We start from the raw sequence: 15,898 nt of genomic DNA on the forward strand, positions 1-15,898 counted from the left end.
CTATTGCCTGCCCCCTACTGCTGCTTTCCCACTTCACTGGTGGGCGGCAGGTAGGGGATGAATTTTAAACAACCAGCTAATAACTAGGTAATTAACGTTGTTTAAAAGAAACATACTTGGAATTGAAGACAACCTTATTTACCCAAAACCAAGATGACTTTGAATTTAAGATGACTTCCCATTAATTAGATTCTATATATGTAGAACTATAACCAATTCATAAATTTTCCATGTAAGGAATCTAATTATAGAGGAGTTGTCTGAAATTCAGAGTCATCTTGGTTTCAGGTAAATACGGTTTCTGGCTTCAATTCTAAGTAGGGCCCTTTAAAGCAATGCTATTTTTTTTGCCTTTTCTTTGTATGTGCTCTTATTTCATTATCTGAACATGTGATATTCATGTATTGATACACAACAATGAAATACTGAAAATTGACTACCACTTGGAATAGGGTTTGTTTTGTTTTAATGTGTTCAGCCCCTGAAAGAAAGAAGTGTTCTCAGCTCCTGATATGATTGGGCCCTTAATTTCAAAGGAGAGGGGACTTGACTTTTAGTATCTTGTTTTTCTAATTTGTATTTCTAGTAGATGATTACTTTTAAGGAGGAATTTGGAAAGTCCTTGTTTATGCAGACTGTGTATGACTATAAAGAAAGTTGTAAAGCTGTTGCAATCAATATATGATTAAAGTGTTTTTTGTGGTGATTGATATAAAGGGAAACTGTCTGTTACAGGTAAAGTAGTATGAGTTTCTGATTTATTTAGTTATTTTTGTATCTCTATCATACCACTGCCTTATGGATAAATTCATTGTCTGAGAAATGCAACCTTAATTTCACATATCATTCAAAATAGCTCTAACATTTTTGCAAAGCATTATGTATTAAGAGGACTGATGTGCTAGCAATTTCAACTTCAATTTGAAGATGCTTGTGTAGTATAAACGTGGAATGTAAGTGTTCCTTAAAAATAAAAAGAATATGATTCAACAAGAGAGGCACACAGCCAGCTGACATCTTCCTCTGCCTAATAGAAACTTCTGAAATGTCTTCATCTCAATTTCCACAAAATACAAGTCTGTTTCCACAAGTATAAAGCTAGTTCCTTTACTAAACCCTTTATTAGAGGTACTCTATGCATCTGAGAAAGAGTGGGTACAAGCCATCCTGGGTTGCACTGACAGATTTTCTTGGCTGATACTGATAGCCAATGATTAACCAACCATATTGGCCGATGCTGATCCAATAACTGATATTTAGTAATAGTGCAAGGCATTTTAAACTACTGACATAAATAAAACTTGTTTGTTTGTTTTGCATTCATAACGTGTGCACGCACACACCTCCGGCTTGTTCTGGCTCTCAAGGAAGGTGGTAACCACATTATTTTCATACACATTGCCCTCTCACCCACAGCTCCTATCTGCAGCCCTGTTTCACGTGCAGCCTGTGCTGCCATCCCAAATGGGCAGGGAGGACCCTTGCATGGACAGTAGTGCTAGGTGCATTTGAAGCCCCAGAGCACACCACTGCCTCAGCCCTGGCATGCCCTGTGCAGCTGAGCTCCCGTAGCCACTGGAGAGAAGCTGCTTTTGCAAAGGTGCCCGATGCCTGGTGGAGCAGTGTCCCCCACGTGGCGCGTTATCGCTCCTGTGCACAGCCCAACTTCTCTGCAGCAGCCCTGGTGCTCAGGCCCTTGCTGTGTGCATGGTGTTGCCATGGCAGTGGCAGCAGCAGCATGAGCCAATAAGTCTTTGTTGCTGAGTGCAGCACCCTGTGACCCCTCCCCAGCGCCCCCTTCCCCTCCTGCCATTCACCGGGGCCTGTAGTCTGCCACAGGCTTGGGCCAGCAGTGACTACGCTCACTCGGGTGCTCTGGGCACATGGCTGTAATTATTGGCTACAATGACCAAAAAAGCCAATAGCTAATAATGTAATTTCTCCTTTTATCGGTGCTAATCCAATAACCAACCAATATATCGGTGCACCCCTAGTTTTATAAGTAAAAAACACTGCTTTTTAACTCCATCTGAAAACCAGCAGGTAGCCAGTGGCAGTCTTGATGCACTGATAGCATTCGTACCTTGCAAATTGTGAACACATCACTATCATCTTTCAAGTTGTGCTCCAAAGGCTGTGGCCCTTTGTACAGTGGACTGAAGTCTAATCTTGACTGATCTCTGTATCCTTGGTAATGGAACACAGCTTTCTGGACAGATGGATAAAAAAATCCTGGTCATTGCCCCTATATGATTGTTTATAGTCTTCAACAATCTCTACTGATGAAAGGCATGGTATTTTTCTGGTAACTTTTACTAGAAAGAAAGAGTGCAGTATTCATATTTATTTAAATATTGTTTGATTCCAAAAGATAATTTAAAATCTTGGATGCTCAGCTATACAATGCCTTCTACTTTTATGAATCAAAACTGTCTCCAAACAGAATTGCAGGCCAGTCCTCTTTTTTATATCAAAAAACCCAAAGAAGCTAACTTAGGCTTTGTTACAATAATTAATAAATTTTTTTTGCCCAATTTAAGATTTTGTAGTTGCCAGTTTTTTAAAGAATAAATTATTGATCTGTTTTTGTTGTGCTTTAAGCACTTTACTGCAAAGTATTTAGTGGTGCTTACAAATTTATTTTTGTATCCAGTTTTTGGGTGTTTTGGGTTTTTTAAAGATTTGTTTTGCACCATGCTATAGTTTCACCTTGCTTGCTTCGTTATAGTCATTTCTTTTTTGCATCAGAGTTTCACTGGATGGAGCTTATTTATGTTCATAATGACACTAGTAATATTGTCCTTGAGCGCATCAGACTGCAGAAAGACCTGGATAGGTTGCAAGGGTGGGCTGACAAAAACAGGATGCATTTCAATACGGACAAGTGCAGGGTGCTGCACTTGGGCAGTGGTAACCGGCAACACACTTATAAGATGGGGAAACTCCCTTCTTGAGAGCACAGAGGCAGAAAGGGATCTTGGAGTCATCATTGACTCCAAGATGAACATGGGCCGACAATGCGAGGTCACGGTCGGCAGGGCTAACCGGACCCTATCATGCATCCACAGGTGCATCACTAGTAGGGTCAAGGAGGTGATCCTCCCCCTCTACGTGACACTGGTCAGGCCACAGCTGGAATACTGTGTCCAGTTCTGGGCGCCCCACTTCAAGAGGGATGTGGACAACATTGAGAGGGTCCAGAGGAGGGCCACCCACATGATCCGGGGACAGCAGGGCAGACTCTACAATGAGAGGCTATGGGACCTGAACCTGTTCAGCCTTCGCAAGAGAAGGCTGAGGGGGGACCTTGTGACCATCTATAAACTCACTAGGGGGGACCAGAAGGGTTTGGGGGAGACCTTGTTTCCCCCAGCGCCCCCCGGGATAACAAGGAATAACGGCCACAAGTTGTTAGAGAGTAGGTTCAGATTAGACATCCATAGGAACTACTTCACACGTGGCTGGGGTCACTTGAGCCCAGTTTCTCTCCTGCCCAGGCAGGGGGTCAGACTTGAAGATCTACAAGGTCCCTTCCAACCCTACTTCTATGATTCTATGATATTCATTGGTAAGACATAGCAACAGAAATGAGTAATTATGAAACTTTCATTTTCCTACATAAGTTAGACATCCTAAATATGTTAGACATTTATTAGTGGTGAAGAAAAAAGTATTTGGTAAGCTATCTCACAGCAACTTTAAATTGCAAGAGGGAAGATTTGTGTGGGCATGTACTGCTTCACCTGCATCCTGTAACTATAAGTTGTATATGTTACGATACTAGAATCCATCTAAACATTATACAGTTTAGTATATTGGGGGTGGTTCTGCTTTGATCAAGGAGTTGGACTAGATGACCTCCTGAGGTCCCTTCCAACCCTTATTTTCTATGATATTACATATTTTAGTTTAACATTAGATGTTTTGGGCTGAACATAAAAAGTTGAGAGTGAATTGCATCTTCTTGACTATGACTTCATAAATGAACATTTCAAATTAGTGTTCTGTCTTAAATCCTGCTGACTGCTTATTTAATGGGTTTTGTGATTCTATTTTAATGACTAAAAGGTACCCTCCAGACAAGTGCCAGATTGAAAGATCCTGCCTCCATTCTGCCTGTATCCATGTTGATATCTGATATATAAATTATTCTTCTTATACAAAATCCATTCTATTCACTTCCCCCCTGCTGTCCAGAACAGCTACACACTTACCATGAAAGTGCTTACAAGAGAGAGGTTTCTGAAAGAAATGGTTTCTTAAAGCTTCTCTTACACACTGACATTGCAAGCTGGCACTATTTTAAGGCTTCTGAGTTATTGAGCACCATTCACTTTTATTATAATAAAAATGAGCGTAAAAGATACTTGACACCTCTCAGATTTAATCATAGAGCACTGAGTGTCCTAAGAAGAAATGAAAGTGTGTGGGTAAGGAAAAGGTATTGCTAGTTTGAATGAAGGAAGGTAATGAGTTGATTACACTTTAATCCAAGTATAAAGACGGGGTTCACACAAGATACTGTGGCCTAGATTCTCTGACTCTTAGTCCATGAATGCACCAACCAGGGCTCAGCGACCACCTGCAGACGCTGCCAGCGGCGGCCAGGGGCAGTTGCTGACCGCACACAGGCGCTGTGGGTGGTGTCAGCAGCAGGTAAGGGGGTGAGCAGCGACTGCCCACAGCGTCAGCGGCGCATTTTTGTAGGGGTGCACTGCCACACTCCGGGTGTGCACGTGCACTGTGTATGCGTCACCAATGCAGATACACAGCGTTAATGTACCTTAGTGCATCTACACATATGTTAAGGTGCTTTAGGTATATGTGCCTAAATTTGATACCTGCTTTTGCAGGTATGAAATTTAGGCACAAATAGCCTAAAATCGCCCTTTTTAAGACGCATTCAGGGCACACGCCTGTAGACCCTCACCCTTAATGTGCCTTAAAAATGGCTAATAAGCTGTAAATTGGCATGTGTAGATGCTATGACTGCTGACAATCATGCTTACTAAGGTTGCCTCCTTGTTCCTCATGGCAGCCCACTGTTACCAGGAAAAATAAATAAAGAGGAGACTTTGGAAAATGTGATCTAGATGTGGCCAAAATGAGGTCTCTTATGGTCTGAAAATGGAGCATTTGGTACACCAGAGGCAAGATACTGGATTGGAAAAGGGGAAAAAGAAAGATATTGGTGATATGCTTTGCTCGTATCCCAGATAAAGAGTTAATTGTGTCTGAGCCTATTACATCTGGGTTAATTATAAGTGTCTGCTGCTCTCCTGTTCTCAGAAAAGAGGCAAAAAGTGAGAAACCTAATGTTGTAACCTGCACCTATGTTTAATTAACTAGAGGTTTGTGAGGAGAGCAGTCAGAGCTGTATAGTTTATTCCATGTTTTATTAAATCTAATATGGTTTATTTGTTGTTTTTTCTTACAGACAGTTCATTTGGCTTTGTCAAATGGGAAACAATTTCATTAACATCAAGCCTTTTCCTCCCTTCTTTCCCCCTTGAATTTTAGGGCCCTCTCATTGGAAGGAGGTTTTCCCTGTTGCTAATGGAGACCGTCAGTCCCCCATTGACATCAAAACCACAGAAGCCAAATATGACCCCTCTTTACGCCCTATTAGTCCCAACTATGATCCAACTTCTGCTAAAGTCATTCTCAACAATGGACATTCCACTAGTGTGGAATTTGATGATGCAGAAAACAAATCAGGTTTGTTCTGTTTATAACAGTGTATTTTCTTTCCTGAACAGAGTACAACCTGTCTCTTTGGAGACTACATGAGTATACGAACAGTAACACTTCAGTTATCCAAAAAAGAGGTGTTTTCCTGTCTTTCAACATGTTGCAATCTTGAGATTATTTCTGCAGAAATTATAAATTGTTATTGTAAGGATTTCTAGGCTGCTCACATTGTCTTAATTCTCTTCCTATGTGGTATGGTCTGATCCGCAGGACACGGCTAAACAATATCTGTACTCCTGTTTCACCAATGTTTTAATATAGATTTCAAATGCTGTTCTTTCATTTCGTAGACGGAACCTTTGTCTCTCATTTCAGGTCCATTTGAATTGAATTACTCAAATCTCTTACCTACATTTAGTTGCAGGTTGATTGATTTATGTTCCAACTCTAGATTTGTTATATCAAAGGAGACACCAAAAGAAACCATATGCTTAGTGATTCCATTTATTTTTGAGAGAGGTATTTATCTCATTCTTTTTATTTTTCTTCATGGACACCCCTTTTGCAAACAATTATGTGCACTCGGAAAACTGGTCTTTGTAATATTGCAACATTTATTTTGGGCTTTCTAAATACTTCAAAGGCGAGGTGCAAACAAAATGCTTTCTGTTAAATGGTAAAAGTGCAAGTCCTTCATGAATAAGAAAAACCTCTTCTGGTTAATCTGCTAATGTCACCTGGAGAAGGTTGCTGAAAGAAATCTTTGTTTATCTTAATAAAAGCGAGTGAGAAAAACAACTCAAAGAAATGGGAACTCTTCTGATATCCAGTTTGCTATTTGATACATGTGAAATTTACATGTCTTTGCACATAAAGTTGTTTCATTGGGAGGAACAGTAAGATCAAGGATATTTTGTGTATTGTAAAATTTAGAATACTCTGTAAATTATAGACAAACTGAGTCTTGTACAGAGCAAGTAAAGCTTGCTCCTCTTCAGTCCTGCCTTCCTACTTAAAAGAGGAAAAAGGAGTGCTTTAAGGCAACTGTTTAATTTTCCTTTGCTTACTTTACCTTCCAGATTATTGAATGCTTTATTTTATGCTCCTGTAACACTTTTCTGTTCTATACTTTTGCTCTTCTTGTCAATATACTGATGGAAAGAAAGGATTATAAATTCAGCATATCTAACCAGCTGGGAATATTCTTGTTGCAGGCAGTCTCTACATGCTGCAAAACTGGCATAGCCAGCTCTTTTACATGTCCTCTGGATATCATCGTAAGAGGATGTGTCTGAAGTGCCACAGAGCACGAGTGAGCCCCACCTGGCATACCAGTCCTGTATCCAGTTGATATTATTTAGATCAGTCTGAGGTGATTTCAAAGTAGGCCAGAAACTGGACTGGCCTACAACAAGGTTTAGGCTATGGAAGCTGCAAACGTGTCCCCTCCCTTTACATCTCCTTTTCCTGGCTAAATCCAGCATGTAGTGGGCCTTATGGAGGATCAAGGCCCATACTCCTAAATTCATGGACATCAGTCCCTTTTGGCCTTGACATTCTTCCTGCATAACAGAGGATATAGGACTTCTCTGAACTAATTTCCGCTTCAAATGTAATAGCTGTGCTTGAACTAGAGTGTATCTTTTAGATAAACATCCAATCTTGATTTTTAAAATTTCCAGCGATGGAGAGTCCACCACAACCCTTGGTAAGTTGTTCTAATTGTTAATTACCCTCACTGTTTACAAAATCACCCTTTTTTTCAAGCCTGACATTATGTAACTTTGGCTTCTAATCATAAGATCTCATTATACCTTTGTCTGCATGAGAGAAGAGCCTGTTAATCGAAGTATCCCATGATCATGCTCGCGGTTCAAGTCATTCCATAATCTCTTTTTTTGGTTAACCTGAGAAGACTGAAATTCTTTAGTCTCTCATTCTAAAGCATGTTTTTCCTGATCTTTATTTATTCTCTGAGGCTCTTCTCTGAACCTTCTCCAATTTATCACCATTCTTGAAGTGTGTACATGAGAACTAGATGCAGTACTCCAGTAGCACACGCTCCAGTGCCAAACGTAGAGGTAACATAACTTACCTACTTCTCCTAAACCCCTGTTTGTATCCCCACATTTATACATTTAAGGATTCCATTACCCTTTGTCACAGCTTAGCACTGGCAATTCATGATCAGCTGATTATGTATCATAACCCAAAAGTCTTTTTCAGAATCATTTCTTCCCAGGATAGAGTGCCCCGTCTTGCAAGTGTGGCCTTCATTCTTCAGTTATAGATATACCACCTTATATTGGGCCATATTTAAACTAATATTGTTTACTAGTGCCCAGTTTACTAAGTGATCCAAATTGCCCTGCATCAGTGACTGTCCTCTTCATTATTTATCATTCTTCCCCTCCCCCACCCTCCTGCCCCCAGGTTTTGTGTCACCTGCAAACTGTCAGTAATGATTTTATGTTTTTTTCCAGGTCATTGATTAAAATATTAAATAGCATACAGCCAAGAATTGGTCTCTGGGACAGCCCCATGAAACCCACCTGCTGGATGAGGATTTACAATTCTATTTTGAGATTTATCAGACAATTTATTCTGCTTGTGCATAAAATGGAATCAAATTATTACTTACACTTACCATATTTTCTCACATACTACCTGCCCTCCAAACAAAATAAGATGCACATCTTGTTTCCGGAAGGCAGAATGTATTAAAAAAAGATTTTCCCAGAATCACGGCTGACTGTGACGGAGTAAGTCCTCCTGGAAACAGTGTCCAGGAAGTGTAGCATCCCAGGAAACACTCTGGGTGAGGCAGCAGAAATTTCCTGGTGTGGCAGAACTGCAAAAGGCTAGGCCCCATACCCTTGCAAGAGCAATAGCAAGGCTATTATTATTACTTTACTGTAAATCGTTCTCTGTATAAGTTCCTATAAATAAATAGTGTTTTTTCTACACCAGAAGCCTTGCTAAAAACTACAAACTGCATGCAGCAGCTCACTTGCCCTAAACCAGCTTAATTGTTCCTTCAGGGACAAGCTTCAGTGCTGAACAAATAGTGCTGTGAGAAAGTTAACACAGGACTTCACCCCTGCTGTGTGCAAGGGCAGAGGCAAGTGGCAGCCATCAGAGCATTGTGTCTGCATGCTTCTATTACAGCAAAGAAAAATTACCTTCCTTGCTTAAGACATACACTCCAATTTTGGAGGGCTGATTTTTCGGGGCAGGGGGAAGATGGAACAGTATGCAAGTAAATATGGTAATCACTAAATTTTTGTTAGAATCGTATAAAAATTGGGCTGGAAGAGATGTCAGGAGGTCATCTAGCCCATACCTTCTCAGGAGCTCATCTAGTCCCCTTGTCTAAACCTTCCTAGACAAAGGTTTGTCTAACCTGCACTCAGAAACTTCCAATGATGGGGATTCTGCAACATCTCTAGGTAATCTGTTCCTGACCTTAACCACCCTCATCAAAAAAAAAACCAAAACAAAAAAACCTACTTCCTAACCTCTAACCTCAATCTCCCTTGTTGCAATTTAAGACCATTTCTACTTGTCCTGTTCCTGCAGACATGGAGACAGACATTTCTGCGATCAGTTCCTCATACTATCAAGATGAGGTCTTACACAGAATTGTCCTCTGTTGGATGCAACAATTTCTGAGTTAGAAAATTGCGATCTGTAAATATTTATACATTCAAAGTGTGTTTTAGCATTGGCAGCATAAGACCTCTATATGGAAGTCTGCCAAGACAATGTCATATTTTGTTTTGTTTTTCCCCTAAACATTATGGACAAGTGCCTGAGGAGCTGGTCATCCATGTTCTGTAGTGTCACTGATAGCCTGAATTGGGTACTAGCTACTACTCCATCTTTTGCTCTATCTACAAGAATAAACACTTAAGATCATTTGCTTCCAGGTTCTCAGTGACTTAGAAAAAAGTATTGCTGTTTATCTCCAAATGCCACTACCTCTCCCCTCCCCCTTTTTTTGCTTATTTGATCTTTGGTATTAATAAGTTGTGTCCAATATTTTTAACAGTCAGGTCTTCCTTCCAGAATAGTATGCCAGTTTTCCCACCAGCTTTCTGTAAGACCAAGTAAATCAAAGTGCTGATTAAACCACCCATTCTAATTCCTGTGGTTTATTACCCAGATCCTTCATAGGCAATGAAATAATTTCTTCACCTTGCATCCCTGGGTGGAATTTTGTCTCATGATCTTGGTTTTTGTGCCAAACAAAAGCTTATTTGTTCCCACTTCATATCCTCCATCTCTGTTTAGTCTAATGCCTACCTTTCTCCTCTAGTCAGTCTGTTCCTTACAAGTTTGGTTCTCTTCCTACATACCTCTATCATATCACATATCTCTAAATGGAGTCTAGTGAGAGACAGAACAATCTACATTCCCAAACTTGGGAAGGGTGGGTGGAGGTAGGGCACGAAAGGTAGGTTTGAAATCAAGACAAGTTGTAGAGTGCTCAGGCTGATAGAGAGAAGCACCAGGTGTGAACTCAGATCTGGATATGAGAGTCTAAGTCTAGGATTGGGTCCCTTTCTAGTTTAAAAAAAACAAACCACAAAATGAAAGACCCTTACATATTTTCATAATGCACTGCTCATTGACCATTTGAATATCACTATTTTTATACTTGGACAGAACAGCATCTTTATTAGTTTGATTTGATTTATACTTATTTTCACTTTGGGTTTCATAAAGTGCAGTTGCATTTGGGGTTCCAACTAATGCAGAAGAATGTTGACATGAATGTTAAACAAACAGATCATAGAAAAGTAGGGCTGGAAGAGACCTCAAGAGGTCACCTAGTCCAATCACCTGCTCAAGGTAGGATCATCCCCATCTAAGCCATCCTGTGGAACTGTTTGTCTAACCTATTCGTAAAACTGCATGAGCAACCCTCATTCACAACTACCAGAACATCAAGAACACTTTAACTTGCCACTTGAGTTAATTTGGTTTTGCCAAGCTGCCTAAGGAGGGAAGAATCCAAGCCCTTTCTTTGCTCCAGCACTAAAATAATGATAGTTTTCAAAACCTCTTTTTACCTCAAGAGGAGGGGCGTAGAATTTTTCCATATACTACAGAGTGGAGCTAGTCTTGTGATATCAACTCACTTCTTAGTGGGCAATAATCTATTAAGTAACATAAATAACTCAAGTTTGGAAGGAATATTCTGTTGATGAACAGAATGATATTCTGTTAATAAATTCTTTAAAAGAAAGAGAATTTAATCTATTTGAGATGCCTTTTGTGGGAAGAGGGAAACAGAGCAGTTTGGAGCATGAAGTGTGAGGTATGCATGAAAGTGTAGGTAAGAGGGCTTTATTATAAAGTACATTCCCTGAATTTAAAATGTCCTCTTATCTGGTTTATAGTGCTGATAGGGGGACCACTTGCAGGAACCTACAGGCTGCGACAAATTCACTTTCATTGGGGCTCCAGTGATGATGCTGGTTCTGAGCATGCAGTGGATGGAATGAAGTATGCAGCAGAGGTAAAGTATTCCAGTGACTTTTATAGTCTTTTGGTAGTTAAAGCTGTGCCTATTTTTTTTATTATAAGCCTGACTTTTTTTATTGTATTTTTTTTGTATTCCCCACCTTTTCTGCCCCCAGCCTTTATCAAAACAAGAACAATATTCTGGAAATGCTTTATATGTGATCCTTTTCCAAAATATACCTTTCTTTTTTTTTTTTTTGTTTTTTTTTGTTTTTTTTGAACTTTGGAGAGGGTAAGACAAGAAGCACATGAGGGATAGTAACTTGAAAATTCAGAGATATTTAATAATTCGAGAATGTTTTTGTTTTGTTTTTATCTTTTTTCTAAGAACATTGTCTCTCAAAATCAGTCCACCCTAGAAACTACAAATTTCATTTAACTGACCTTACCAGGGGCCTATGCGTTTTGCTATTTGTTGAAGAGCAAGGTGGTTATTTTTGTGGAACATTTATGCCTTTGTTTTCTGTGTGCTGCACTATTATACCTTTAAAGGACTATGCTGCCTAATGAGGCAGGTAGCCCTTTACTGTGTTCCATTCAGTGCAGGATGTCACAGAAGAGAAATGCAGTGTGCTCTCTCATGGAGGCTTTACTTTTGCTCTTTCTTATTTGTTGCTTTTGAGTAAACTACAATAAAACCATCCAGACTAAAAGTATCTATTTTCTCTGTGTGTGGGAAATATGGTGAAGAGAATGGGATCTAAAACAACAAATAGCTCAGAGACAGTGAAGAGGCCTTTCTGGGTAAACATGGATTTTTTTTTAAAGAAAAATAAGGTTTCGGTATAAAGCTAAAGAGAAACAAATTACAATGCAGAGGCTTGATCAGTATTTTATTGAATAGACAGTGCCCAGAAAAAAAGGTTGTTTTTTTTTCTAACACTAGTGGGGAAAAGTGACATTTGCAGTTTTTAAAGGCTTATGTTTTCCACAGGAACCAGGTGAGATGGAGTGTAAAGAATTAATAGTGGTGCTTAAAAACCATTATGCACCAAAACCAAATTTCTAGCTGAAACAAAAATGTATGTTCCATCTAAGAAACCAAATGGAAGGAGAAAATATCTCTGAATTTCTAGCCAGTCTAACCAAAAAACAAACAAACAAACACTTCCCACTACCTGTCCTTTTGGTAACCTTCTTCACGAAGCACTTTAGACATCGTTTTGGTTTTGGGATAAGGAACCCAGAATTGGGGAAAAACCCAGGATTAAGAGCAAGGCGGCTGAGCACTGTTCATACAGAAGAAAACACCCAGAAGGAGCTGTAAATGCAGTTTCAGTGCTCAATTGGATGAAGAATGTTGTCTGAAACAAGAAAGAACCTCTGCCAAACTGGCACATGCAAGAAGAAAGAGCTAGTTCACAAGCAAAGAAGACTACATGGTTCACCCCACACCAGATGACATCAGGAAAAGGAGGGATCATGGTCCCATTACTTTGAGACATCGCATGGTGAGACCAAGGTTTCTTCAACAAGCTGCGGTGCGCAAGAGGTGGTAAGACAGGATCTATTCCTTAAAAGAGAAGTCACAAGCCATTGAGAATGGGGCTCTACCCTAAAATGTTTCACAGATTTTATTTTTTTTTCCCCTTGGCAAAATTAAAGGGGGGGAGAGTGGTTAATTTAGCTGTGGGGTTTTTACTACTTGTGTTTTGTTGTTTTTATTAATCCACAATAAAAGTAATTCAGACTGAAAGTATCTGTTTCCTCTTTGTGTATGAAAAAATGTAATGTCTTCAAATTAAATTTATTATTTTAAAATTATATGTAAACCTAAAACTATGAATCGTCCAGTGTGAAAATTGTAAGTTCCAGTGCATGCTCTCAGAATGATCTAGGGGACTGACCATTGAGGTATGAACTCCTATATTTCATTTCTGGTCTAAAGAATGATTATCATTGACTTGTATAGCAGCTTTCTCCAAGGATCCCTAAGGTGATGATCCAGCAATTTACTTAAGCCTTTGCTTAGCTAAAGTTAAGTGCATGAGTCCCAGTAACTTCAATGGCACTCTGTACTTGCTTAATGGTAAGCACATGCTTATTTGCTTTGCTGGTTTGGGGTCTGTGTATTTAATAAATATTAATTATGTCTCATAATGCCAAGTATTATCAGAGTCATTTTACAGATAAGGACACCTGAGGCTTGTAGAGATTGAGCAAGTGCCAAATCAGAATGTGAACCAGGGTTTTGGACAAGATCTCCTGACTCCTAGTTCATTCATATAATCACTTGCCTCCCATGCCGATTATTCAGATACATCGCTAAGGTCTATATTTTCTAAGTGGCCTCCACTTTGGGAATCTTCAGTTTCTCTGAGTGCATCTGGGGCCTAACTCACAGAGGTGCTGAACATGCTCGACACTGAGTTAACTCACTTGGAGAGGTATATTTTCTGTATCTTTCGAAAATCAAAAATCTAAGCATCAGAAGGACCCCATTATGCTTTTTTTTTTTTTTTTTTTTTTAATTACTCAAGCTTCTATTTCCTTATCTGCAAACTATTGTTGATCAGGCTGACTGAGACATATTAATGTTTGAAAATAGTTTGAAACTACAATATCTTTCTGGGTACTTATGTATGTGCTCTTTACAACAAGGTAGGCAGAGAATAGCACTGGCTTGCACAAGGGAGAATTGATGTTGTGCTCTGTGAACTTGCTCCTTCCACAGAGATCCAAGGATTCCCACCTGGAGAATGTGGGCCTGACTTAGGACGGCTGCTTGTTGGGAGGGGCTAGTGTGATACTGGGGAAGAGATCAGTCATTTTTTACCTGACCAAATCGTGGCAATCTTAGAACTGCCAGAATGGATCTTTCAAGCGTGGACCAGCATACATGGAGCATCCACACAATGACACATCAAACAGCCAAGATGTCATTGAACTGCTTATTAAAATTTGAATGCAAAACATCCCAAGCAAAAAATCTATTGGCAATGCCAGCTCTATACATCTTTGAATATCATAGGTGCCTAGGTAAATTTAGGCATCAATTTTATGAAAATGTGGGCCTTGTATCTCCCAATATTATGAATAGAGAGTAAATACAGTATCATGGCAGTTTTTTTTCTTATGCTGTATTCATAGATACTGTTGTTTCTCTCTATTTTAAATGCTCTCTGTTTGAAATACAGTATCTCAGATACTGTAGTGTCATAACTATGGATTACTTTTTAAAATTTTATTTTAAAATGAACCACCATGAAGATGAAAGATACTAGAGAAAAACTGCTAATTTATGTCAATTCTGTATCAATTTTAATCCCAGCTACTCTCAGTGCTTGTTATTATTTGTATGAATTATATATTTACAGATTTCAATAAATATTTGCAGTTAGAAAATCCAAATGCGTCTGAGTATGAACAGGTGAAGTAGAATATTCAACACCCATGCAATATATATTAATTTGTAACTTTGTTCCAGTTAAGCAGAAATAACTGTGTTTGTGCTTTTTGCCTTTCAGTTGCATGTGGTTCATTGGAATGCAGACAGATATTCCAGCTTTGTTGAGGCTGCTCGTCAGCCAGATGGATTGGCTGTCATGGCTGTATTTTTAAAGGTAGGAAAAGATTGTTCTTGTCTCTCTTTTTTTTTTTAACAAACTAGTGTTATAAGCTTATAACAACATTGTTGTTATAACACATACTGTATTATCATAAATTATCCCAAAATATTAGCATACTCTTCAAAAGGCAAAAAGGTGCCAAATTTGGGAGATTTGTGGCCATATCATCTGAAAGGTGTAATAGCTGTATTCATAGACTTAAAGTCCAGAAGTTGTATCGGATCATCTGGTCTGAACTCCTGTAGAATCCAAACCATAGAATGTCATCCAATTGCTCTTGTACTAAGCCCAATAACTTGTTGTTGGTTAAAGTTTGTTTTCCAGAAAGATGCTAAGTCTTGATTGTGAAGGCTTCAAGAGACGGAGAAACTAAACCCTTTGTAATTTGTTTCAGTGGCTAAGTACTACTACTTGGTCTAAAGAGGAAAACAGACTTTTGAGACCTTCCTTAAAGCTACTGAAGAAGCTTAAGTCTAATGCATTTGATCACCTGCTCATTCTCAGATGAAATTCACCTTCTCCTAAAACCTCACTGACTTCATGTAAGGAGAAGTATATACAAAAGCCAACCCAGGATTAGGAGACAGAGCACTGGGCGATTTTGTGATCCCTGCTTCAATGCACATTAGTACACTGATGGTCATTTTAGGATGCTAGTGCACTACTCCAGAGCACTGTCTGTGACCCTCAAATGTACACAAACGTTTGTAGCTGTTGGGTCTTCATAATCGTAGACACTATGGCCACACCCCAGCCACCCATTCAAACTCCTTTTTCACAAAGTAAACAACAGAACCAAACTCTACCTGAAACCAGCAGCCTACCATGCTGCCCTCTCTGTACTCTGTATAACTACATGATTCTGCTACAATTCAAGACCCTTTTGTCATCTCCTTGCTGAGTGGAGAATTTAAGGTCTGAGACTACTGTCATCTGATGTCCATGACATTGATTAGCTATCCATGCTGGCCCTGCCTCACTTCTGCAAGCTGTTACAAAGTATTACTTTAATGAAAGATTGTTTTATACATGTTGCTGTCTTCCCAGTTTACATCATTCTGATTGAATGAATGTCTTATTGTGTGTGCGCCGAGAAATTCAATTCAGCA

General features: G+C 39.3%; 1 protein-coding gene across 3 annotated transcripts in view; it reads left to right on the forward strand.

Moving 5' to 3' along the window:
* The window catches only part of LOC102375933 (carbonic anhydrase 13), a 26,572-nt gene that overhangs the window by 3,610 nt on the left and 7,064 nt on the right, over nucleotides 1-15,898 (forward strand). The window contains exons 1-4 of one of the 3 annotated variants that reach the window (XM_014518505.2): nucleotides 5,587-5,718; nucleotides 7,712-7,772; nucleotides 11,097-11,215; nucleotides 14,688-14,783. In XM_014518505.2, coding sequence (XP_014373991.1) covers nucleotides 7,730-7,772; nucleotides 11,097-11,215; nucleotides 14,688-14,783 — 258 coding nt within the window. In that variant the 5' untranslated portion in view covers nucleotides 5,587-5,718; nucleotides 7,712-7,729. Of the gene's footprint in view, nucleotides 1-5,520; nucleotides 5,719-7,711; nucleotides 7,773-11,096; nucleotides 11,216-14,687; nucleotides 14,784-15,898 lie in introns of those variants that run through there. The other 2 variants (XM_006020596.3, XM_014518506.2) reach the window with 2 other exon arrangements.

This window comes from Alligator sinensis, unplaced genomic scaffold (genome assembly GCF_000455745.1).
Source record: "Alligator sinensis unplaced genomic scaffold, ASM45574v1 scaffold717_1, whole genome shotgun sequence".
Taxonomy (NCBI): domain Eukaryota; kingdom Metazoa; phylum Chordata; order Crocodylia; family Alligatoridae; genus Alligator; species Alligator sinensis.